Below are 26,335 nucleotides of genomic sequence, written 5' to 3'. Positions count from 1 at the left end.
ATTTCATGCTACAACGACTGATCTGGCATATGGCAAAAAAAATAATCTCTTAACATTTCGGGCCACTGAACATCTTGTCTTCTACACTTAAGCCAAGGATTTATCACCAGCACAACCAAGGACACGAGGGATGGGTTCTTATGTAAACACACAACCAAAATCCAAAATACATTCATATTCATCCTTGACATTTTAGATGTTAGAGGTGGAGACATGGATCCCCCCTAACAACCATCAAACACCAGCTCATTAATTCATAGCTTCTTTTATCTAAATTAATTCTAATCCTTTCTTTAAAAAAAAATGTTTCTCTACTGAGAAACAGATGAAATCTTTTTAGGTTTATTTCTGTAATGCCTGTTTAAAAGTTCACAATAGGAAGTGAGTGAGTTTTACAGAGGAAGACATGCATTATTTTTAGAAGTGCTGAAAATGTACATGAAAATTGATGTCTGCCCGTGAAATAAGATGTATTGGAGTTAGTTTAACACAGCATAAGGTGAAAAGAGGAAGACAAAAATGCTCGACTGAACTATTTCACATCTTACATCTCAGTTTTTACAGAAAGCCACAGTGTTAAAATGAGTCAAAGTGCTGTGAAAAAAGTATTTCCTGCTTTCTTTTTTTTTCTTTGTATATTTCTCACGCTTACATGTTTCTGAACATCGGATACATTTTTACAAATCTGAATATTAGTCAAAGATAACCTAAATACAAAATGCAGTCTTTAAAACATAATATCGTGTATTAGGGTAAATGAATGGTCTTTGTCTAATGTCAACATTTCTTTGATGATCTTGTGAGTGTGAGGGGACAACGAGTTTTTAACAGCTCTATACATGCTCTAAAAAAATGTATATACAGTATTGATGTAATGTTATAAGCTAACCAGATGCTTTCTTGTCAGTAATACAGAATCCAGTATGAATTTTTCATGTGAGATCATACTTGAAGAGATGGAATAAGTTCTAACTAGTGCCAAAGTATTAAATTAATGGCATAAAATAGGACTGATTTCTGCTAAAAACACCCACTGTATGGACTGATAACATCTGACGCGGGTCTTAGTGATGACTGTTTGTGCAACCATTTTTGACTTAGTATTTTGGAGTTACATTTAGTGAGTCAAATGACTTTAAACTCTAGCAGTAAACAAGTACCCATAATGAGAGCACTTGATGCAAAATGAAAAACATCCTGTTTTACAGTTAAACATCCACACATGTGGATTTTTTTTATCACCGCAAACAAAACCATTGACTCGTTCAATGTAAAAGCAAAATCGTGGCTCAAAGAAAGGTAAATCAGAGACCACCGGAGCAGGTCTTTTGTTGTTCTCAGCTGCTGTTCTTAGACGTTTGCATCTATTCGTGTTAGTCCCCGTGGAACCGAGAGCGGTTAAGAAAAGGCAGCAACATTTAGTTTGATGACATCACTTTAATAAATTGTGTATTTCAGCATCGGCCCTTTTTACACACCTCAGAATTCTAAAAAGTCACGAAAACAGTTTTATGCACATTAGCCTTAAAAATGACCTTTGTCCACTAAACCGAAATGCCTAAGATAAATCTCTAATTAATTCCCCCCTTTTTGCTCACCCCTCAGTTACCTAGTAACATAAATCCGGGGATTAAATGTAACCACCGTCGTCAGAATGGAAGGATGATAATGAAGTATGTTTTGAGTTTCCACTGGGTCACAGAGATCATTGATAAGGTTGGTAAGCTTCACTTAATCCAGGAAATTGCTAGGAAAATGTGTGGGCTATATAATGGGATGGATTAGACTAGAAGTTCTCACTACAAGTAAGTTCTGTACAGAGGCACAGTGAAGGGGACACTTTCTCTCAACATGGTAATACTCTGTCTCTATACTTATGCTTTAACTTTATAGTTCTTTATTTGCATTTACCACTTTCTCTGTATTTGTTTCTATATTTTTAGATAATTGCTACAACCGCCATGGGCTCACTGAAGTCACCTGGACTGTCCCTTCTGCTGTTGTCTTTTCTTCTTTACATAGCTGATTCCTATCCCAACATTGACTTATCAAACAGTAAGAATTGTTTATGATGTAAATACTATTTTAAGTTCATCCAGTGTTTTATAATTGGACTTGAAATTAAATGTAAATGATCTGAGTCTTATGAAAGTCACAATGTTCTGTTCTAAATTTCTTATCACAGAGATTGTGTTTTTAATCTCAGTGTTCAAATGCTGGCACAATATTGCAAACCGTGCAGTTTGGGTTTTTTAGCAATGGTTCCCTTTTCTAAACCACCCTCTCTAGTGGGCTGTGAAGAATGCACGTTGAGAAAGAACAATCTTTTCTCAAGGGAACGTCCGGTTTACCAGTGCATGGGCTGCTGCTTCTCCAGAGCGTACCCGACACCTCTCAGAGCCATGAAGACAATGAATATCCCAAAAAACATCACCTCAGAGGCGACGTGCTGCGTCGCAAGGCACAGCCACGAGGTAGAGGCACAAACACATGACAATGTCAGGCAGCTATTTAACTTTTCTATGAATTTGTGACTTTTTAGCCTAATTTATGTTGGTGTCAGTAAGATTTTAGCAAAACAAATCTTGGAGTTGGATGCTATCGAATAGTTAGGATGTGTATTACATGTAAGCACTTTTTCTGAGTGAATGATTGTGTTATTCATTTCTTTTTATTTTAGGGGATCTTATATAACTTTTAAAGGGTTATTATTATTATTATTATTATTATTGGAAAAAAATGCACATAAGCTTCTCATATGGTTTTTATTTCAGTTTAAAACACTACTACAGACTATAGAGCAAAATACCATGACAGAACGGTTTAGTGTTATGCCATTTTTGTGTTAATGTTCACCCTTTTCCCCCCTCCTTAATCATCTGTTCCTTTTGCAGATCCTGATAGCTGGCATTTCGGTGAGAAACCACACAGACTGCCATTGCAGCACCTGTTACTTTCATAAGATATGACAGATGGGGACTGGGGACCACTCTGCATCCTTCGGCTTGGCAAACATGTTGTGTTTCTTTTAATATGCACACGCTTTACTCTGTTTTAAAATGCATGTGTTTGTGTTTCCAGAATATATTTCACAGTAATTCTGTGGCTGTGATGTTTCTTTAACCTACTTTTTTTTTTTTTTTTGCCTTATTTGTATTTGAAAAATTGTGGATTTGAAAAACGATTAAAATGTGCAACAAGAGCTTGGATTAAGGAATGAGTCTTATTTTTAAATCCATGCAGAATGATTTGTTACAAGGAGGTTTTCATGAGTGTTTCTTTGAAGAAAGGTGCATTCTTACACAAACTGCACCTCACTAAAAAATGAGAACTGACTTTCTGGCTGAGACACTCTAATGTCAGTAAGGCGACAGAATAGAACATTTTCAGGAACTAACAGCCAAAATGTGCTTTAATGGCAAATAAATTATAGAAATATAGCTGAATTTTAAGTCAGCGTAGGAAAGATAGAAGTCATTAGAGTGATGATTTAACCACTTCAGTTTGATGACACTTGGATGAGCTCAGACACCTAATAAAGATGTCATTTTTAATACTAAACGTTCATTTAAAGAGCGCTATTAGGATGGGTGGTGATGTACCGTAACTTCGACTTTAACGTTTGTGTTAGGATGCCTGGGTCGTCGACCCAGGGTTTTTGAGTTTTTGATATTATTTATACTTCCTAGTTTTTGGTTTCTTTGAGTTCTGTCTTATGGCTTATGTCTCTGTCTTCTTTAGTTGCTCTGTCTCCCCTATCACCTGCATCCCCTTGTCTAGTTCGCGTCTATGTGTATCCTAAGTTCCTATATCCCCGTGTTCAGTCAGTGTTTGTGTCTGCCCTGTTCCCACGTCTCTGTTCCCTTTGTAGTGCCTGCATATGAGTCTGTGTCTTTGTTCAGTCTGTGTTATGTGTTTCCTGTTTTACTTTAACATCAGACATGGACTTTCAATGTGTCTGGTTTTGCGTCCTCTTGTCTCGTTAGGCCTGATTTGCCCCAGCTGTGTTTCCCTCCTGTTACCCATTCCCTGATTGCTCCCTCTGTGTATTTAAGCCCAGTGTTTCTCTGTGTCTGTGTCGCGATCTACCGTTTTCTTAGCTGTGTGTTCTGTCATTTCTCTAGTTTAAGTTTGTGTTGAGTTTTTTTAGTTTTGTTATATTTTGAGTATTAAATTAAAGCCTTTTTTGAGTTCACGTCTGTCTCCGGAGTCTGCACCTTGGGTCCTATTCCTGCCTGCACACAGCCACACCTAACAGTTTGTTGAGAGAAATGAAAAACCTTTAATGTGAAGGGTTTTCTAACATATCAACCTATCTGATATATTTTTTCAAATGTTTTATGGCATTATGATAAAACACAAACATAATAAAAACACTTCATTCTTTGCTTAGGGTAACATGTTACAGTTACATCAGTGGTTTTTGTATTTTTCTTTTCTGGCTTGCCCCTCATTCAAAGCCCCTCATCCCACACCCAACACCTTTTCACCAATAAAAAAAGAATTCATGCTGAATTTCCCAGAAATAAAGGTGTGTATCATCTGCTCAGTAGCATCAGAAATCTCATTCTTCTTTATTTATTATAAAAGAAAAAAAAACATACGCATCCACTTTAGCTTCTCTTCATCTTGCTCTCCTAGTTGGCTGAACTGGCTCCAGCTTGATAACCACTGAGTAACATGTTTCCTGCTGGTCCAGGTAACAAACTAGAGCACCGAGTCTGTTCGTTAATGTTAGAAAGGTTTATTCTGATGTGCTGCTCTGAGCACGGGTGCAGGTAGAAGAGTTCAATTTGAATTCAAATGCTCATTTGGTGTAACATGAATTGTAGATTTATGAAATATACCCTGGTATCCTTTTTTCCCTCGGGCTGCACAGATGTACCTCGAGTATTAATCTGATTTACCTCTAACATCTGGCCTGCTGGAGTGACTCTTAGCATGCGACACTGAATCAGGCCTTTTTCTGCAGCAGACCCAGGGGCACATTCTCAGGATTCATACCTGGAAGATACATAAGGTTTGCGTGGGGACACTGGGAGTAGACTAAAATCATTTTGCACACAGATTTGTGTTATTTTAGGAGATGGCTGGTTCACGCCTCGATGTCACAGCCTGCCTGCGGTATCTTTTTATGTCTTGTACCCTACTATGCAGTGTTGGTGGTAACCCACATCAATCACTCTGAGGTTACCGCGTCAGCATATATGTGACCCACAGCTCGTGTGCACAGTGTGATTTTATGCGTAAGGTTGTGGATGCTTTGTTGACATCGGGGTTATGTTGAGCTTATAACAGTACACGCTCCCCTCCCCCTGCGTGCGCGTGCGTGTGCAAGTCTGTCAGCGTAACATCTGTGCGTACGCGGTCGTGATTGTTGTGAAGATGGCGGAGGGGGAGACAGAGAAGGAATATGATACACGGAAAGCTATCGAGGAGCTCCGAGAGCGGTTCCAAGCGTTGACCACAGCTTTGAAAGAAAGTTCTCAGCCCCCGTTGGAAGCCTCCTTGCATTTCTGCCAGGAGTTTTGCCAGGTTAGCTCGTTATCCTGCTGCTCATCCCGGGCTGCCTGCAGCCCCTCTGGTTTCTTGGCCGAGGATGCGCGTCTACGTTTGCTATAACAATGTAGCTAAGGGGTTAGCAGCCTAGCTAGCTCCCTGGCATTTCAAGATGGGGAAAAAACCTCCTCAGTGTTTTCCCCCAGGTTTACCAGTGATGTTCGTATGCGGCATGCACTTATTTGCAAAGTCTGACCATCCACGCGGCGAGAAGCCACGCCATCGCGTGCCCGCGCTGCATTAATTACACGTATTTTCCAGGCCAGATAGCTAATAGCAAATGAATGTTGCTAGCTGGTATGCAGGGTCCCCCTGTCTGTGCAGTGGTCATGCTGTGCAAAAACGGATAGCTGTGTTAGCGAGATTTTCCTGAGCGGTTGCATTCATGTGCACCGCTATTTATACTTGTTAAAGGTAATAAAAAAACACAGTGTAAGCGCTGCAAGACTGCACCCATGCTTGTGGGGATTTTAGCTTGGTGTGTATTTAGGTTACTTTTTGTGAAGCTGTTTTTTTTTTTTTTTTTTTGTACGGAAAGGGCAGTGATTTTTCCCCCAGTGTGCTAGCCCGGGCCTTTTGCACTAATTAATCCAGCTAACCACATCAGCGCATATGTTTATTACAACGCTTTTATCTATGCCAGCACGAGATGTTCAACTGATGTCATTGTAAAAGCGACCGATTAGCCTGCAGCTGGCTGAGCAGTGATTTGAAGGAGAAAGTGTTCTAGTGGTCACCGACTCCAGTATCCGTCTCATTAATTAGCCATGACCACATAGATGCACATTATGCGATTTCTCCATTTTCCTGCGACACAACGTAGATTATTTGCATGGCACCAAATTGGTGTGAGATTTTAAATTTGACCCAGTGCATCTCTAACCGGCTCTGAAGAATTCATTCAACTTAAAAGTTATGTGAGAGGGAAAAAAAGGGAGAGTCTGGGACTGAATGCACTTTTAGTCGGGGCAGGAATGTATTTAAAAGCGTGTAGCTGCAGGGATAATACACTCACTGAGCATGATAAGCGTTTTTATGCGAGCAGTGTGTTAAAGAAATAAAGTTTTATGGATTAAATTTAGGTTTTAGATTTGCTGAATTTGTATAAAAAAGGATAAAAAAAAATACTTTTTTTTTGCACACACTAGATTATTTTTAATGGCTTAGGATACTACTCCTTAACTTAAATGTGTAATAAGTATGTCATGGTATTAAACATAACATTTAATATTAATTGTCCTGATGTCATGGCTTTTTGGCTTATTAAAGGTAGCTGTCTCTTAAATGTAAGCGATAATCAGAAATCTGTAGCTTAATTTACACTGATAGCAGCAAGTTTTACATCATTGAAAGCGGTTCCCGTAAAGAGGAATGAGCAAATTTTGTCTCAACGTTCTTACTGGGTTCCCAACATATTTCTTTACCAGTAAAGCCACATTTCTCTGGCTTTTTCATCTTTATTAGATAGTCTTTCAGTGAAGAGGAGTCACAAAAGCAGGAAGTTAAAAATTGTTACTGTGGTTATTATATCCATCACCCCGAGAGTTTCAGATTGACATAAAAATGTAGAAAAGCAGAAAATCTTGAAAGTCGAGAAGCCTAAAACAGATAATATTCCGCACAACTTTTTGACTATTTGTGCACAGAAGCTTGTAAGTTGTCATTCAGTGCCCTATTTTAACTGAAGTCTTTGTTTTCTTTTCTAAGGTCTTGGTGGAACATGCCAGTCGTTGGAAAACGGATGAAGATCCACTGCCCTTGCTGGAGGTTTACACCGTGGCCATCCTCTGCTTTGCTAAGGCTGCCTCCTGTCTCTCCTCCGAATGTGAAAATGTGCCACTCCTACTTGAAAAGTTGTCACTGTGAGTAGAAAATGAATTCAGTGTCAGTGCAAATGTGTGATAGATATTAATAACATAAACACAAGAGTGCATTAAGTCCAAAGATTAAAGTGGTGATGAGTAGTTCTAGTTCTACTGGTTTGTTTTAAGAGAGAATTTAATCCCTTTGGGCATTTGGAAAGAGGAATAATATGTGACAGTAAAAATAAACAAAACACACCCAAATCTCAGAGGAAACTTACATGAAAAGTTTTCAAATACTCTATAAACAGTCTACAGGAGCCACTTAGCTATTTGCAGGGTGTGCTCTTATGAAAACAAAGTCCTTGAGGCTGTAATGCAGAGTGGAAGTGGAGGGGATCTCTCAGGGAGCCACAGATTTGGGATGATTTACAGAGGAGGATGCAACGTGTACGCAAAATGAAGTCAGAGACAATAGTTATCAACACCAAGAATGTACATTAGTTCTTAGTCATAAGATGTATTTGAATAATCCAGAACACATCATTATGCCTCTGGAGTGAACAGACGTACCGATGTGTCGAAATCACGCTACCGATTTACGATGATCAAGCAGCAAGACAAAGCCTCCCTTTCAACTTGTGTCTAAAGTTTGGATTTCAAACTATACACCAGTTTTTAATCCTAACAGTACAGCTTTACAGGATTTTATTGACAGTCTGATGCATATAAGTCCCACACCATAAAAATAGATTGAAGCCAGCAAAATAACCATGCCTATGTCGTCTATGTTGTGAACACATCTTACTATGAGTAGCACAGAAGCTTTTTAGATATTCTATGATGTGGTAATGATACCATTAAAGTACGTAAAATAATAAATATAAAAGAAAAGATATTCTGAATCACATTTAGTGTTATATTTTCATCATCTCAATAGCTATTTGGGATATAGGCCTGCAATGGCTGTTGCAGGCAAGCAGCAAAGGGTTGAGGTTAGGACATATCGTGACTTAGACCTCGATTTTGCTCACAGCTAAACTCAACTGCACTGATGAATTTGCACAGGGATCAGGACATTCAGCAGTATACTATAAAGGCCTATTACCACCTTTATTGTAATTGTAAATGCTTTTTGACCACAAAGTGGGCGGCCACTAACTCACTTGACAGTGACCCGATTAGTCATGTTTCTCAAGTAATGATCAGTGCCTAATTATTGGTAATAGGCAGTTGTGGGATATGCATTTTACCTGTGTGGAAAGGTGCAGAAAAAGTATTCCATTCACAGGATGGTTGGATATACTGATGTTTTATCATGCATTCACTGAATCTGTCTTGGTCCTACCTTATTTTAGGTGAATTAGTATGCCCATAAAGGACATTACAAAAATGCAATTCACTACTGTCTCTAATAATGAAAGAAATAGTTTGAGTTGATGATATGGAGCTAAACAAAAAAAATGAACTGCAGCAAATGTTTTAAAACTCAATATATACACCCGTGAGTCAAATGAGTTTATATAAATTGTACCGCAATTTAACTCTTTAAGACCTACCATAGAACCAAGTCCGCCAGAGCTTATCTTTACACGTTTACATGTTGTAGTGCCATTTTTGGGAGCATTTCAACTTGCTATACATCAATACAACCATTATAGCCCAAATTGTAATAATATGTATGCATTAAGTGCATAGTAACTACATAAATTTCAAAAAAGTGCAATAAACTACAACAAAAATGTTTGGTTTTTTTACATATATTTCTAGTTAGAGAAATTTCAGAGGTTTATCCCTCAAAACTGTAAATACAAAAAAGTTCCAGAAAATAGTTTCCAACAACAGGAAATTTATTTTGAGTGTCTTCATAGTTTTATTTTTGAGATACACCAATTTCTATATACTGCAGCAAAAATAAATATTATAATCCAAATTTGCAAAAACAAACCAGCATGTGCATCAAAAAAAACCTATTTCCAGCAGTGCAATTTGAGTTCTAAGCATCTCAGAAACTATTCAGAAAAGCATAAAGTCAAACATAACTTTTAAAAACACCAGTATAGGCTTATACAGCCCCGAAGGTAAAAAAAACAAAAAACAAAAAAACCCCTACATTTTCCATGAAAATGACGTCACTTACAGTTTCGGGCAAGTAATGGTGGACATGCGATAGTTCGTGCTGAGAGTCTATTCCAATGTAGGAAGTGTTTTGAACAGGTAATCGGATCGGCAAAGCGTGTTTCTGGAATATTATGTTTTTGATGCTGCAAGTGCTTTTTATGCAATTTTTGCAAAGCTATATGTGGAAGGAAACCATGACCTAGGGCAAGCTGGTGGCATAAGATGTAAGTACAACGCCTCCGGTTTGATATGCAAAAAAAATTATCGTGCTAGCTTACGTGGTTCCAGTTCTACAGGGATTTAAAAATAGTTACGCAAAACGGAGCGTGCCTACTCCGACCAGTTTTAAAAGGTTAAGAGAGAGGAGAAATCAGCCAGATTAATTTGCATTCTGTCGCTGATTTTGTATCATGCATGATGCAGTAGGGAAGTAAAATAACAAAAATAACACCACGCGTGCACACACAGATATATATATTCTAGATGTTAAGCAGAGCAATGCACTGTCTACCCATCTTATATGCTCTTTCCAGAGCTACTTCTCATCTGGTCACCGTCTTTGCACTCCAAGGTTTAAATACAACTACCACAGGAATTCCTTTGTTCCTTTAGTTGCAACATTTTGTTAATATGAACAACATGAGTGTATGAATGGTATTAATATGTTTCTTTGGACAAGCAGCTGCGCAGTAAAATTAAAAATGTTCCTCAGCTTTATATTTGCAAAATGCCAAACTGACTTTACACTCACACCCTGCAAAAAGCTATTCTTGTATGGTTATCCCCATTTTACGGATTGTGTGCACATCCTTGACCTACATCTGGCTTTAACAAATTGCTGTGTTGGATTCACAGGAGCTGTGCAGAGCTGCTGCTCTTATTGCCCCAGCATGTCCCTGGTGCCTTATGGGAGGAGTTCCAGTCCTCCATGAAGGTCAGTATCTGCAGAGCTACTTGTAGATACTTTTCTTATCATTTTTTCTTATCATTTCAGTGATAAGCAATGAGAAGTTACTTAGTTATTAGAAAACATTTGGTTTAGCTTACTTAAAGGATATGTAAAATGATATGTGGTAAAATGCTGCACTGAGGATTTATTATGTGTAAAGAATACATATATCACTTCAATAATTGACTATCGTAACATCGCCATAGCAAATATTTCAGGCATGAGTGAAATGAAAAATGAAATTTCAAAGCACGACTGACTGAAGTTTTAGCAATGTAATCATTACATAGTTGTGCGTCTTCTGTTACAGTTGGCACACGGCCTTTTGCAAGAAAGTGGGAGCACACAGCTCTGCCTGCTCTCAGTACTGGCACAGCAGGACGGCGTCTGGGCCAACACCACATTAAGCAGCATCCTGTCCAATCAAATTCCTCAAACTGAGCAAGGTTAGTCTTCTTTTTTTATACGTCTAGGCTTGCCAACGCACCGCACTGACTTTTACAGCTGTAATTCTAGGAAATAACTCTCGCTGTGTATAATAGTAAACTTTCTGACTGAATTCTCTCTCATGACCAGTTTCTCAACTTTCTTCTTTCTCCTCCTCAGTCCATGAATTTCTTGAGCTCGAAGGTCCCACGCTTCTCAACATGCGGATAAAACATCTTATCAAAGTGGACAGTATTAATAAAGCAGCTGTCCTTGCAAAGATGTGCTCAGAGTATCCGGGATATGAAGGAAAAGGGAACTTCAAACAGACCTATTTGCTTTGCATTTGTATGACAAAAAGTCAGGAACAGCTAATGGAAGAGGTATGAAAACATTATATTTTAAACATTATTTTAAAATAAACTATTTTACTTGATTAAAAATAATATTTCAGCAGGGTTTGTGGCCACTTAAATGTTTTAGAGCCCTCGTAATATGGTATTGTTATTAAAACCACATTTGTTGTTAGATGCTTTTTTGAAACGGACAAACGGACTGTGCCTTTCTTAAACTGTACTGAAGTTGAATCAATCAAATTGACCCTTTGTTTGTTTAGAAGTTTCCTGATATCTGAAATTGACTGATACTGCAACTGGATTTCATTTGAACTGATTTTTTATTTGATCTGTTTTCTCTAATAGATTGCATCAATAGACTGTAAGGATGCCCTTGAAATGATCTGCAACCTGGAGTCTGAGGGAGATGAGAAAGGCGCTCTCTGCATGTGTACTTCCTTTCTCAAAAGACAGCTTCTCCAAGGAGATGTTTACTGTGCCTGGTAAGAGTTGCTATATGTTTCAGACATTTGCAAAGAACAAAAGAGTTGCACAGTCATGGAACAGCAGTAGGCTAAACATGCATGCTTTATATCGTAAGTGCAATTCTTTTTATCGTTAATCATTATTATAGATGCAGCTTATAGATTGGCCAAATGTGAATAAATGAAGGATGCTACAAAGTATAAATTCAACATATTGGTTCCATCAGTGCAGACACAGCCTAATTTGTGTAAAAGTTTACGCACTCTTTCAGTTCAAAACCTTGAACAGTTCCGTTTGTGAACTTTTTCAGGGAACTGACTTTGTTCTGGAGTAAACTGCTCATGCGATTAGAGTCGTCTGCTGATTCCTTTCTGAGCCGCAGCAAAGAGATGGCTCTTCTCTGCAGAAGTGTCTGTCACATTCTGTTTCTCATCAAAGTAATCCAAAACGAGGTAAGGAAAATAGTCTTATGCGTTTACCGTTAATGCAAGAACAGACATAGACATATAAGGCTTTAAAATAAAATCGTTGGCCTTTATGTTTTTCTATTTTCATAGGTTGGGGAGGTGGGGCTTCCAGTGTGCGTAGAAATGTGCATTCAAGCTCTGAAAATGACCTCCAGTGACCATAAAGATAGCAAGTCTACCATCTGCAAGACTATTTCCTGCCTCTTGCCAACTGATCTAGAAGTTAAGCGTGCATGCCAGCTCACAGAGTTCCTACTCCAGCCTACGGTTGACTCATATTATGCTGTGGAATCACTGTACAATGAACCTGACCAAAAACCTGAGGAGGACGGGAGTCTACCAGTGCCCAATTCTTTACGCTGCGAGTTACTGCTGGCCTTGAAGACACAGTGGCCTTTTGATCCGGAGTTCTGGGACTGGAAAACATTGAAACGCAACTGCTTGGCACTGATGGGCGAGGAGGCAGCTATTGTCTCTTCTATTGACACACTCAATGACACAGATGAACAAGAGGTGGAAAGTGCACTTGGCAAACTCCCTGAATACAAAGACCTGGAGGATTTCCTGCTAACCACTACAAATGAACTCAATGAAATCACAGATGAAAGAGAAAAAAATAGAGAGGCTAAAAAACTGCGGGAGCAGGGTTTTGTGTCTGCCCGATTCAGAAATTGGCGAGCTTACATGCAGTATTGTGTTTTGTGTGACAAGGAGTTCTTAGGTCACAGAATTGTTCGTCACGCTCAGAAGCATTTCAAAGACGGAATGTATCTTTGTCCAATATGCGCTGACAGTTTTGAAACTAGGGAGATTTTAGAACCACACGTAGCAACACATGTAAAGCAGTCTTGCAAAGAGAGATTAGCTGCAATGAAAGCTGCAAGAAAAGTAACCAAACCACCTCAGTCCCCTAAAAGTCCATCAAAAATTTCAAAAGTTGCTGCCAAGACAAACACTAGTCCTGTTAAAATTGAATCTCAAATTGGACAACAGCTGGGACCCCCTGTTAAGATAGAACAAACTACATCTGACACACAGATAAGCCAAGACTGTTTCTGCCCTGTGAAAAACTGCACTAAAGCTTTCAAGTTTTTCCGTAACCTCATGGCTCATGTCAGATCTCACAAGAACGACGAAGAGGCCATGAGGTTTTTAGAAATACAAAAGCAGAAAGTGGTTTGCCAGTACTGCAGGAGGCAGTTTGTTAATGTCAGACACCTCAATGATCACCTGCAGATGCACTGTGGCACCCGACCATATATATGCATACAGCTGAATTGCAAGGCCAGCTTTAATTCGAATTCGGAGCTCCTCATGCATAGAAAAATACACCCAGAATTTAAGGCCCAGTGCATGTTTCCTAACTGTGGCGAAGTTTTCAGCGAGGCCTACCTGCTGTATGATCATGAGGCTCAGCATTACCTTACCTACACCTGCCAAACGGACAACTGTGGAAAAATCTTCTACTCACAGTCTCAGTTCTTGTCCCACCAAGAGAATCACAACAATGATGCAGCGAACAGTTTTAACATCGCAAATCAGCTCCCCCCATCCGATGCAAAAGTGCAGCCACCACCACCACAAGAGAGCACCCCAACCCAACAAGACACATGTTCTGCTGCTGTATGCTTTGAAGGGATTAATACAGATATACATATGAAGGAAGCATCAGATGCCAGTGCATCACCATGCACATCGCCAGCCCCCGGTCCCCTGAAAGTGAAACACTCAGTCGAAAATATGCTGAATTCAATTGGACATCCTGAGATAAAAGAACCAGAGAAATGCTACACTCCACTGACCAATCCCACTCCAGCACCAGTTGATGCCACTCAACCACCACAAGCTCCACATGCCCACCAAAATGTGGCTGTGCAAGGTACTGTTCCTCCAGTGTATCCTGTCCCAAGTAATACAGATCCTTTGCCAGGTCAACAGGAAGTAACTGTCAGTGGGACTAATAATGTACCAGGCAATGAGTTTCAGAAAGCAACTCCACAAATAATTTCTCCTGCTCAAATCAAGACAGAAATTCCTTCTTCGCTTCAAGGATATCCTACTAGCACACCTGCAGCTACTGCTGGAAGTGAAGAGAACCTGCATTGCTGCCCATTTAATGATTGCACAAGGGCATACAGTACAAACAAAAGTTTGTCTAGGCATGTGAAGAAGCAACACCCTGAGATATTCGAAGATTGGAAATTGGCGAAAAAATATAACAAAGTGGCCAAAATTACTGCAAAAAAGACACCCAGTGGACCAGCGTCACAAAGTCAACCTCAGAACCCAGGTGCCAAGCCTCCAAACCAGCCAGGAATACTATGCAACAAACCTGGGATGCAGCAGATGGATTACCTAATGGGATGCTCAAGCTCTCCCGCCCAGTGTTACCCTGGATCGATGGAGCCTGTGCCTATCACTCCAATGATAAACCCCACGGTGTACTCATCCTGGGGAAGCCCAAACAATTCCAGCGGAATGATGCAGTCAGACATGTCTCAGTCTTGGTCTTCACCTCCTATGAATAACTGCTATCCAGATGCCTTTAACATGAACGAGTACCCACCCCGCAACTATCCTCACTGGCAGGCAGACCCCTATCAAGCCACATCGTCTCTCCCATCTGATAGAGATCACTCAGTAGCAGCTATGCACGCTCCCACTATGTCAAACGCTCCTTCAGATTCAAGTTTAATGTCTCAGTATGTGTCCAGTTCTCTGATGCTTGACAATGGAGGCCAAATGCATAACGGAGGACATCAGTATGGACTCATGCATCCTGAGGGTGCAGGAGACAATGTAGATGTGAGAAAAAGCAGTGCAAGTATGACAGGACAGCTGGATAATGGAAACAGTATCTCAACTATTGACAGCCTCCCTGACGGAAGCTACCACACACCATATGCTCAGAGTGAAAACTCTTGTCTCACTCAATGCTCATCAGTTGATATTCCAATGAAATGTTTAACCCCAGAGGCTCCAGCGCCAATAAAATCTACAAGTGAAATAACTGAACCGGAGAGTATGGCACCTCACGGTTATGATCAGATAGACAACTCTGTGGATGGCATGCTCAGCCCACACAACGTGATTCACACTGATTTCCCTTACGATGAGGACTGTGCCAATGCCGACTGTGAGACAAACCCCTCAGATGAAAAGGCAAGTGACCCAGATGTGCAGAAAGGAAAACGCAGCAGGCTGAGCAAGCGTACCAAATGGCCCGCAATCATCAAGGATGGCAAGGTCATCTGCAGGAGATGTTTTAGAGAGTTTACAAGCACCAAATCTCTTGGTGGTCACCTGTCTAAACGCTCACAGTGCAGACCTTTAGATGAAATCGACCTGACAGCTGATCTCCCAACATCATTTCTTGATTTCCTCAATGATCCTCATGTCCCTGACACTAATGGAGCAATATATAACATGCCAAATGGTGACTTCTCACAGGAATCTTGTAGCTTGACCACTTTGACCTCGTCCGTGGTGTTGAAACAGGAGCCCCAGAATACAAATATCATGGACTATCCAAACTCCTTCTCAGTTTCCACTGAAATCCAGCAAGAGAAGGCAGTAGATTTGGCTAATCCAGCTCTTGATGTACCTTATCAGGAGGATCACCTGATGGAAATGTCACATGCCTTTCAAAGGTTGGATTTGATCGAGGCTGCTCAACAGAAGATGCGGAGTGCAATGTCCACAGAGCAAAGTGTTAGTCATTGTGATCCAGCCCCTGTTATTGAAAAGAACAAAACACTGAGTAAAAGTGACGACAAGCCCACTGAAAAGATACCTAAACCTTTCAAATGTGACCAGGAGGATTGTGAGTACTCGTTCATGACAAAGGAAGCATTATTCAAACACTTGAGTAAAATGCACGATTATACTAATGAGATGATAGATGAACTAAAAAGAACGCCATCCAAACTGTCACCATATCCTTGTCAGATCTGTCCAAAAACATTTACAAGAACGACAGGGTTGAGAATTCACTATGAAAAAGTCCATCGCTTGTCAAAGGCAGAAATGCAGAAGCTTAGAATTAGTGCTAGAAATAGACGTGCATTTAAACTTAACAAAGCTGATGCAGTTATTAAACGTCCAAACACCGATTTCAGTAGCGGCCAGATAGCAAAGTCTGCACCTGTAACTCCTGCTATAAAACAGGAACCACTTGATGTTGCAATTGCACCTCAACAAGACGCTGACAACAATCTAGACGTTCCTCAGGTCACTCCAGAAGACGTGTCAAAGCAAAGCGTGACCTCTGAGGTATTGACTGTTACACGACTACCATCACCTCAAAACTACTTGACTGACAGGCCATTTGAGGAAGTGGCACAACCTGCTCCTGAAAAAGCTCCAGAGGAACCTAAAGTGGCTGTTATTAACAACAGTCCAGAAATGACACTGAAATCCAGTTTGAAAGAGAAGCTCAGTCCCGTTGGCAAAGCAAAAATGCCACAAGGAAAATTAGCCGTGAGCCCGAGCAAAGTGAAACAGCTAAAGTCTCCGCCTTCATCTCCTTCATCGTCTCCAGAAAAACCCAGCAGCTCCAAAAGCACACCAACAAAGGAGGAGAAAAAGGAGAAACTTCAGAAGAGGTTAAGCCTCAAAATGTTTGACGCAGACAATGCCTACAGTCCGTACAGACCTTATCGCTGTGTTCATGAGGGATGCACTGCAGCATTCACCATCCAGCACAATTTGATACTCCATTACAAGGCCATGCATCAGGCATCCCTGCCCCCTAACAAAACTGAAGGTGAAACTGAAGCTGAAAAGACTAGTGTTAACACCGGACAGGAGAGCGATCAGACCATAGAAAAAGATAATGAAGTCAGGTGTCAAGTGAAAAATTGCTCAAGGGTGTTCATGGGAATCACACGGCTGGTGCAACATTACCTCTTACTACACAAGTTCACCCGTGACAAAGCCACCGCCATGATGGCCAGTATGAGCATAGGAACTTTTAACTGTGACCGGCCAGAGTGTGCTCTCCCCTTCAGCTCTGTGGAAAAGTACATTGAGCACATTAAGAATTACCACAAGGAAATTGCCATTTCTGAGAGCGGCTCGGTTGATCCAACTTTCCGGTGCGAGTACGATGGATGTGACCGAGTGTACACTACAAAGTCAAACCTGCTCCGTCACCTCATCAAAAAGCACGACTATGTTTATGACCCCAAAATAAGTGATGGAAGAAGGACTAAATCGATAGGGCTCTTCCCAGGGGTTAGCAATGGGAAAGAGAACGTAGAAAGTAAATTCAGAGTGAAAAAGAAAAACACTAAAAAGAAAGATGGAAAGTCCATTGAACACTGGACTAGTTTTGGAAAGCCTACACTAAAATCTCATGAAGAAGCATCTGCCATGTGCACCAAGAAGTCCTCGCTGCAGTACCCATGCATGATCATAGGTTGCGATGCAGTGGAGTCTGCTGAAAGAAATATATTTAAGCATTACACCACACATGGCCTCACAGAGAGATACATTGAAGATCAGAGGAGCCAGTTCATTTTCTGCAAAAAATACTCACGCGCCAGATGCAAAGATGCAAACAAAGCAGAGGGCACGTCAGCTTCATCTTCTGAGGACATGGAGCCAGAAGAAGTTGAAAAGCCCAGTGACCAGAAAATGGATGAATCGGTAGAAAAAATAGTCCAAGAGGACAGCAAGCTGTCCAACGACGATAGTGCAGAATCTCAAGCTTCCACTGGGACAGAAGGAGGAATTAAAAGAGGCCGTCCCAGAAAACCTGCACATCCCACACCAGCTTGTCCGGAGAGGATACAAACCCTTAGGAACCGCACAACTGTTAACAGTTCAAGAGAGAACTCAAATCCTGGTACCCCTGCAGCCCAAGAACAACGTGATGATGGGGTTATGTCAGCGTCTTTCAAGCCGTTAGGACTTGAGGACTCCTTTCTTAAGTTCTTGGAAACCTCAGAGTCGACCAACTCTTCCAAACGCAAATTAAATGATAAATCTAGTGCTGAACTGCCTTCCAAAAGACAACACACTAACAAACAGAAATCTGCAACCAAAAGTAAAGCAGCTGATGAATTGAAAGGTTGTGAGAGTCTTGTAGACTTCAGAAACCCCCTCAATCTCCAATCAGTGAGTAATGTTAAGATAGTCATGGATAAAACATTATCAGATGGCGCTGATCTTTTGCTAAAGCAGCTACAAGACATGCGGCCCATAGTCATAATAAAAAAATGGATTTATAGCGGATCATAACCCGATATTTTTTGTTTTCAGCTCAGTCTTACTCAGGATTTGAGAAGTTATGCTGCAGAATGGTTTGTTAATGCATCAAATTTCCAACTGTTAACAGTCATGGTCACACTTAATGAAAAAAAGGCCTATTTTGTACCTAATGAAATAACGTCTCGGATGATTTTAAGTATGTATGTTAGTTATAATAACCAGGTAATCTATAGGGCATAGATTTTAGAAACATGTTTGTATTTATGCTTAGTACTGAAGATGTTTTTTTTTTCTTTTGCTAAATGGAGACTTTTAAAGAAAACTGTTTTTATATATCCCTATGGGATTTCAAGTTCTGTTTGTATTTATTTCATCCTTTTACAACACTAGTAGACCTATCTGTAATATTTACATGTCTTCCACAAAGTGTTCAATAAAATGTTACTGGTTCTTTTTATAACATACTGACTGCACACTTTCTATTGTTCTAACTTATATAGTTTACAGTAGCTTTGTTTACGCGCAATCCCAGCTGTGAAATGATGCACATGATTTGGTTTTAAATGAGCTATGGAAACTTGGAATATGGTGGGACAAGGTTGTTGTTAGCAACTGAATAGATGTGGAAACTTTTCATATTTGTGGACGGAAAGCTTCCCAAAGGAGCCTGGAAAATGTACAGTTTTTAAAACTTTTTCCATGAAGGGAATGCCAGCAATCTAATGTCAGTTTAAAACACCTTAAATTGGGCATACTGACATGAAAAATACCAATAGTATAAATAAATCAGTGCATTAAAACACATTTACATATTAAACATATTATGGAAGCTTGTTTCTTTCTCTCAGTGTTTCCCCCATTCGGACTTCAAAATTCCAACTTGCTCAGAAACTCCAAATTTTGAAACGATACGATGAAAATTAACTTAGCCTGCTTTTTTTCTCCTTTTTTAATTGCAGAAATAAGCCTCCATAGTTCATGGAAAAGTACTTTTAACATCAACAAAAATATATATTGAGCTTATTTCTACAATTAAACATACTGTTCACTTTTTTTTGTGCATACATTTTTGGCTTGTTTTTACATATTTTATCTTAAGGTTATGTAAAACTTTAATTTATTGCAACATATTTCCTCCACACAATACACAATGGGAATTAACTCGGCTAAAGAAAAACTATATATATATATATATATATATATATATTATATATATATATATATATATATATATATATATATATATATATGAAGAAGTAGGTGTATATATGCACTGATTTGAGACTTTAATGGCTTTTATAGAGCTTTATGATGGTTATTGCGTCATTATTTTAAGAGTTGCCAGCTGTAACGCAAAATGGACCTGAAGGACTAACGGGACACCGGAGATGCTGTTGGGGAACGTTCAAGATCAGCAATGTTAGAAAGCGTTCACAGCAGTGATCTAACGGGAAAAAAAACTTTCGTTCCTTCTTTTAAATTATTTATCTGGTGTATTTTATGTTAGTTTAGAAAAATGGGTTGTGGTTGGATAACTTAAAACAACTTGACAAAAGTATGAACGCACTCACGCTTGAAGCTGTTTATCAGCTGAACACAACCTTTTCCGTATACGTCACTTTGGCGGGAAGTAGATACCCAGCAAGGCTACAGGCATCCGTCATTTTAAATGCACATAGAACCTCCAGCTCAGGGTACAGGCCGGGCTGTTCACTGCGGACCCGTGTAGCGAAAGATGGCTACTTCATCCGTGTCAAAGGTAAAGTCTTATATATGTTGCGCTTCATGCATATTTGATTAAAACTTATTAATTTACTGGCAGTCGTCATACAATGTGAAATGAGACTATTTGTCAACGTTTTTAGGGCTGCTTTGTTTTCAAGCCCAGCGCTAAGAAAAAGAAGAAGACGCTCAGTCTGGGTGAGATACGCGAGTGTTTATACAACATTTGTCTTCCCGAGCTGTCGGTGGATTTAGTGGTATTAAGTTGCTGATGTCATTTTTCGCCACAGAGAGTTACTTCGTTCAGGGCTGCGAGGATGCTGAGAGCAGTGAAACACGATTCGGGTTATGTCAGGAACTGTGGGACAAAATCAAAACAGACACAGAGGTGAGGACAGATGTTCAGCAGGAAGACCAGACAGTAGACTGTAGAAAATATGTGCTCATAGTTGATTGAACTGAGAAAACAGTTAATTGCCTCTAATTTGTAATGTATGCAAACATATACATGCATACATTAAAAATATACCATACATGGCTTTATTGTTGTATATGCAAGCATGCTTTTATTGTGTTTTAAATTTGAATATATAGTGACAAAAACAGGAGATGCTTCAGGAGTACTGTATTAATGTGATTTTTTTTTTTAAGTCGTTAATTTAGCCATGTTAGTTTGATTTTTACTGAGCAGACCCCTTTTTTCTTCTTCTACATAATACAATACAATAATACAAATACATTTTACATACATATGTACTTTTTGCTTCTTAGGTTTTACAAGATGAACTCAACAGGAAAATCTTGGACAGTTTGCTGGACTTTACGAGGAAATGCTCCTCCACACGTCAAAACAGCGACTGGGCATCACAGATGAGGGCCAGTGAAATCCCCACAGCAGCTCTAATGCTCGGTATGTTGGTTATAAGGCAGTAATATCTGATGTTTGAGTTAAAAAAAACATATGTGGCTCTCACAGCTATGTATAATCTAGTAGAAATAATCAATTTACATTACATACTGTCATCTCTACCTAATCTCAACTTCCTTTGATGTCCACTCTAGGTGTGAACATCCCAGATCACGACATGACCTTTCAGAGTCTGTCTGACATGCTAAAGCAGTCTGTCAGCCCTCACGTGGCCTCTGTGCAGGCCAAAGAGTGTGGAGGTAAGGGGTTAAGACATCAGTCAGAAATCCTTTTGTGTTCCCCTCATAGGCTTTGCTTTAAATGGTATGTGTTTCGTTTATGATTTCAGCACTGAAGCATTTGATGAAGAAGGTGCTCGAGCGGTTGATGGATACAGTTGTGGTTGTGGATGATGAAGATGAGGAGGAGAATGTGGAGACGAGCCCTCGGGTCCACAGGAGCGTGCACTGCTCTCTCGGGATACTTTGTGATTGGTACGCTGCAAGAACAAAGGTGGGTGCACAAACCACTGTTGGCGTGCATACAGAGACTTGGATTGTAAGTGATATGTATCATATATGTTTTTATTTTGTTTTTGTGTTTTTCAGAAATCTGCCACTGGTACTCCAGGGAAAAAACGTAGCTCCCAAGTCAGAGATGAGCAGCAGCAGCCTCCTGTTGTAATCATTTTCAAAGATTTGGAGGCTTTTAACCCAAGAGTCCTTCAGGACTTCATCCTCATCTGCAGGTAAATGAAGACTCTTGAGTTGAATCGCTTTCTTATTTTTACGGCTGCACATAATACACAAATAATTGCTAATGCATTTTGGATTTGCAAGCTGGGCAAGTCTCTGCTAAACAAACTCTGCTCCACAGTCAGTACATTGACCGCCTTCCACTGACATTCATCTTTGGGATCGCTACATCACCCAGTACCATCCAGCACATGCTTCCCCACTCTGTGTCCTCCCTGCTCTGTATCGAGCTCTTCCAGTCGCTGTCATGCACGCAACACCTGGCTACAGTCATTGACAAGGTAAGTTCAACCTGACCAAAGAATAAAAAAAACATAAAAACACTGATCTGTGCAAGCCTCCAGATGGGAAAACCTTCCTGATATCTATGAGTCCATGTGTACATTTAGCTTTCCAATCTGAAGACTGTTGCATGCTTAAACATATCTAACATCTTCTTTTTGAAAGCGATTTCCTGAGTGTAAGTTACATTTTAAACCTCCTGACACCACCAGGTTGCAGACGAGCAGGCTCTGGTTAGAGGCATGTTTTCCAGGAATTAGATGGTACATTTATTATAAATTGTCCTACATTTATAACATTAGTTTCTGTTTTCCATTTCAGTGCCTCAAAAAGGATGCATTTGTTTTTGAGCGAGCCATAGCTGTCACACTAACCCTAACTGCAGATGATCAGTGGCCTGGAGGATGTAAAGAAATTAAATAAAAGTAGTTAAATGTTCTTTCTTTTATTATTTCAGTTGATCCTGACATCACACATTGCTTTTAAACTCAACGGGAAAGTGATGCAGGTCCTCATCGGCGTCTTCCTCTACCATGATTTCTCAGTGAGAAACTTCATTAAGGGACTGCAGGTATGGAGCATCCTCTAACAGTCTCCTCAAGTCTGTCATCCTCCTCTTTTCTGTGTAATTCAAATACAGAAATATGTGAGTTTAAAGTTTCTGTTTGGTCTTTGTGCAGCTGGCTCTGCTCGAGCACTTTCACTCTCAGCCTCTCAGTGTTCTGTGTTGCAAGAAAAAGAAGGCTCTGTTCAACGTCACACAGCTCAGCAAACCCAACTTGGACAGGATAAGACAGCTGCCGTCGTTCAAAAGGTACTCAAACTTGTTTCTCTCTCCAATCATCCCACCCGTGTGAGTCAAAAATGCAAATGCAGCACTTATTTAGCTGCAAAAAGTGATGGTAGGTGACTTGGCATGTTATTAATTTGTGTATTTGTGTTTACCTTTTTTCAAATGTGAAAGCAAGACTTTGAATTGTTTTAATGTGTGTGTTTCGCTAGATATGTAGAGAAGCAGGAAGCACAGGAACAGGTCAATCTGATGACCGATGACTCTCACTTAAAGGTACATTCTCATCATCTGAAATGCTGAACGCGCACGTTTTCAGATCCTGTAATGTCTGAGGTTTTTGAACAAGACCTGCTTGGTCGGTTTTTAGGAGGTGTGTCAACAACTGATAAAGGATCTCCACAAATACCACAAGAACTATTATCCCATCCTGAGGTGTCTCCACACTCTGACCTCATCGTTACCTCGATATCCTCTTGGAAAACAGGCAAGAGTTCACAGTTTTAATGCCTAAGCATCCCACTATTTCTGACCTCCTGTAGGTCTAAGCTATATCTTCTTTATTACCAAAGTACTGCTGTTTAATCTGCCATGACATAACAGTGGATTAATTTGCATTACAGATCAGGGAGCTCCATTTAATATGTCTGGCGAACAATGTATGGGAGAATGAGGACTACCAGTCAGCCATGAAGCTTGTAAAGTAAGCGTGATTTGCTGGCACATAGTAAAAAGTTGGTAACATGAACAGTCTGCTAAAAACTGACTTAAATTTTAGGCACACCTAGTATTTTAAGATGGATTATTTGTACTAATCGACAGTAAATAATTAAAAAAACTACTTGAGCAGATGAGATTGGAATATTTCACCACCAGATGGCAGCATATTCATGGTTGATCAGAAGGTTATTGTGCCTCCTGGTGGCCAAATTACTATTCATAGACAACAAACGAATGCTGTGCCTTTGTTGGATGTCTTTTGTTTTGTTTTGTTTTTTTTCTCTTTGACCCTAAAATAACCACTTGAGGTGCTAACGTGTTTTCCTTTTAGGATGCTGGCAAAAGGCGAGTTGGTTTCTTTGCTACAGAAGTGTGTGGAGATACTGCAGCTCAGCAAGTCAAAGAAGATGAAGAATGCTCTCGTCCAGCTGGAGGAACTACTTGCCAGATTCAAGCAGCTGGACAGTAAGTTGAAGATATGATTTTGTGTGATCTCGATTCAAGAAGAGATCGCTAGCAGATGGTATAACAGAGAAGGCGGTGGAGTTTTAAACCAGATTGTTTAACATAATCTCGGCGATTGAGAGGAAGCCTCAGGAATGGAGGAGAAATGTACTGGTAGCAACTTTCAATAACAAGGGTGATGAGCAGAGGGATAAACTTGATGAGTCATTCCGTGAAGCTAGAGGAAAGAGTTTTTGAAACTAGGCTAGGGTTAGAGGTGATGATCAGCAGAGCAGCAGTGTGGCTGGATGCCAAGAAAGAGCACTACAGATGGAACTGAGTGTTGATGGAAAAGTATTGAGAAAAGGAGGTTCGTGAATGCAGTGAAGGCGGACAAGCAGAGGGCTGGTGTGACAGAGGAGGATGCTAGGCTCATGATCCACTGTGGTGACCCCATAAAAGGAGCAAGAAAATGAGTCCAGTCCCTTCTTTCCAAATGTACAAGTTTTTATCTTGTATTTCAGCTGCTACTGAAATGACTACAACTGTGGAAGCCTCTATCGCCTCTCCAATAAAAAATCTTCGGAAGAAAACAGATCTGTTCCAGCTGCAGAAGGTAACTGACCACTTAAATTGTAGTTTTTGTCTTTTGTTTCTCCAGAGGGGTTCTCCGCCTCTTTAAAACTGCTGTTTTGCTGTTGCTTAAACTCTATCGTTTTCACAGACGCTGCTGGAGATGAACGAGTCTCGGAGAGCCAAGCGACTGAGTCCATTTGAAAACCTCAGGAACGAAGCGCTCGAGTTTATCGACAATTTAGTAAAGTAAGACAAATGAGACTCGTTCCCCCAAATACAACTCGCATCACTGCAAACACTCTGCAGCTAATGATTTTATTCCACCCAGGAGCCATCTGTCCCCCCCAGAGTCACAGCCTCTTTATGAGGTCTGCTACTACAGTTCATCTGCCACAGTGAGACGCCACCTCAATGCCACACCTCGTACCTCCATTCAGGCTGCGCTCAGCAATCCTTACCACTATCTTCAGGTACACCTGCTTCAGCTTGTTACCTCCCTTATAAGCAGGAGGAAGTGAAAGTGAAGAAAGTTCTTCTTTTGGTGTACAACCACTAATGTGCAGCGACGTTCTAAAAACACGTGACAACTTCGACTTTCTTTTAGAACGACAGCCTGAAGAGCGAGGATGGGACGGTGTCCAACGCTGCTCCCGACATCTGTATCGCTTACAAGCTCCACTTGGAGTGCGGAAGGCTGATCAACCTCTACGACTGGCTGGAAGTGAGTTTATAAACTAAGACATTTAATAGTGAACTCATTACCTGTAATGGACCAAGGTTAAACTTCCACAGCTTCCCACTTTGCTTCATAAACTTTCTTTAGCTGGAAGCTTTTGTTTTTCTCAGTGTAAGAGAGGCTTTATTGATCCCGAGGGGCCCACGTGTCACATTATCAGTCTGAGGATTAATTATTGGCCCAGAATGACTCGGACGGTGACATGAATGAAAACATTTATTTTCAGGCGTACTCCACCGTGGTTTTGGCTGCTGAGGGTAACGATCCGGATTCTGAACATTTTGGGAAAGTGGATGAAGTCAAACAGTATCCTTCCAGGAAAAAAAAGTATTTCTCACAGATCATTTTGTGCTGCTGCTGTTTGTGTTTTGCTCAGTGAGTGAAAATGAGTAATGAGACAACAGTAAAGCAGCTACTCCTCAGTTATGTCTTTGTTTGAGTGTCATGATTGGATAAGACAGTTGAGGTAATTCTAGTTTTGTAAGCAACCCAAATACTTGGGGAGTTATAATGAAAGTTAAGAGCTGAAGAACACAAACACGACTGCTGAAATATGCCATTTACTTTTAACTTGAGTAAAGACTTTTTGTTCCTTAACTCGTCCTTTAGCGCTCGTTTCATCCGCGCTGTATCAGAGCTCGAATTTCTGGGCTTCATCAAGTCTACCAAGCAGAAGACCGACCATGTGGCTCGACTCACCTGGGGAGGCTGCTAACCACAATTGTGATGAGAAACATTTTTTTTTTAACATCTGTAGAAATTAATTTCACATTTGTATTTTTCACTCTAATAAAAGACGTGCAAATTACACCTGCTTCTTTAAATAATAGACCGATGTCAGGTGCTGTAGGTCTTTTCTGCAATGACTGGTACACCTGGGCCAATATGCTGTTACACTGAAGCACAACTCAAACTAATTAAGACATTATAATATACTGAGGTTTCTCACACATTACTTGAAATTTGACCATGATGTCAGGCATGATACAACAGCTTGTTGCTAGGGAAAAATATGCATTGTCCATTTAGTTGGCAGTGGTTCATG

At 40.2% G+C, this 26,335-nt stretch overlaps 3 protein-coding genes across 3 annotated transcripts; all 3 read left to right on the top strand.

Moving 5' to 3' along the window:
• Positions 1-1,720: 1,720 nt before the first annotated feature.
• cga (glycoprotein hormones, alpha polypeptide) lies at positions 1,721-3,202 on the top strand. The gene is made up of 4 exons (XM_085256695.1): positions 1,721-1,854; positions 1,944-2,055; positions 2,290-2,474; positions 2,895-3,202. Exons 1-4 carry the CDS (start codon positions 1,852-1,854, stop codon positions 2,967-2,969), a joined length of 375 nt encoding a protein of 124 aa, XP_085112821.1. The 5' UTR covers positions 1,721-1,851; the 3' UTR covers positions 2,970-3,202.
• A 2,174-nt stretch (positions 3,203-5,376) lies between these two features.
• Positions 5,377-18,820, top strand: znf292a (zinc finger protein 292a). The gene is made up of 8 exons (XM_085256885.1): positions 5,377-5,535; positions 7,267-7,421; positions 10,338-10,416; positions 10,742-10,877; positions 11,038-11,240; positions 11,559-11,695; positions 11,989-12,130; positions 12,236-18,820. The coding sequence occupies exons 1-8, from the start codon at positions 5,386-5,388 to the stop codon at positions 18,386-18,388; spliced, it is 7,155 nt and encodes a 2,384-aa protein (XP_085113011.1). The 5' UTR covers positions 5,377-5,385; the 3' UTR covers positions 18,389-18,820.
• Positions 18,821-19,960: 1,140 nt separating this feature from the next.
• Positions 19,961-26,098, top strand: orc3 (origin recognition complex, subunit 3). Its single transcript, XM_085256886.1, has 20 exons — positions 19,961-20,117; positions 20,224-20,278; positions 20,371-20,468; positions 20,852-20,990; positions 21,143-21,247; positions 21,337-21,500; positions 21,596-21,735; positions 21,864-22,023; positions 22,482-22,595; positions 22,705-22,838; positions 23,027-23,090; positions 23,185-23,301; positions 23,438-23,517; positions 23,866-23,999; positions 24,503-24,594; positions 24,703-24,800; positions 24,883-25,024; positions 25,159-25,275; positions 25,517-25,596; positions 25,900-26,098. Exons 1-20 carry the CDS (start codon positions 20,094-20,096, stop codon positions 26,003-26,005), a joined length of 2,163 nt encoding a protein of 720 aa, XP_085113012.1. The 5' UTR covers positions 19,961-20,093; the 3' UTR covers positions 26,006-26,098.
• Positions 26,099-26,335: the final 237 nt, after the last annotated feature.

The sequence above is a fragment of the Mchenga conophoros genome, linkage group LG19, assembly GCF_057382185.1.
Source record: "Mchenga conophoros isolate Kocher_MC1m ecotype Shallow Benthic linkage group LG19, M_conophoros_male_GT1.1, whole genome shotgun sequence".
Taxonomy (NCBI): domain Eukaryota; kingdom Metazoa; phylum Chordata; class Actinopteri; order Cichliformes; family Cichlidae; genus Mchenga; species Mchenga conophoros.
Note: the sequence above shows the minus strand (reverse complement) of the source record. Positions and strands in the feature narration are given on the sequence as shown.

Excerpts from the sequence above, each read along its gene's own strand:
- znf292a (XM_085256885.1), top strand. The coding sequence starts at position 5,386 with ATGGCGGAGGGGGAGACAGAGAAGGAATATGATACACGGAAAGCTATC. Across the intron at positions 5,536-7,266 it reads TCTGCCAGGAGTTTTGCCAG|GTCTTGGTGGAACATGCCAG; the intron begins GTTAGCTCGTTA and ends TTCTTTTCTAAG. Across the intron at positions 12,131-12,235 it reads TCAAAGTAATCCAAAACGAG|GTTGGGGAGGTGGGGCTTCC; the intron begins GTAAGGAAAATA and ends CTATTTTCATAG.
- orc3 (XM_085256886.1), top strand. The coding sequence starts at position 20,094 with ATGGCTACTTCATCCGTGTCAAAG. Across the intron at positions 20,279-20,370 it reads GAAGAAGACGCTCAGTCTGG|AGAGTTACTTCGTTCAGGGC; the intron begins GTGAGATACGCG and ends TTTTCGCCACAG. Across the intron at positions 22,024-22,481 it reads TGGCTACAGTCATTGACAAG|TTGATCCTGACATCACACAT; the intron begins GTAAGTTCAACC and ends TTATTATTTCAG.
- cga (XM_085256695.1), top strand. Across the intron at positions 2,056-2,289 it reads CAACATTGACTTATCAAACA|TGGGCTGTGAAGAATGCACG; the intron begins GTAAGAATTGTT and ends CACCCTCTCTAG. Across the intron at positions 2,475-2,894 it reads TCGCAAGGCACAGCCACGAG|ATCCTGATAGCTGGCATTTC; the intron begins GTAGAGGCACAA and ends TTCCTTTTGCAG.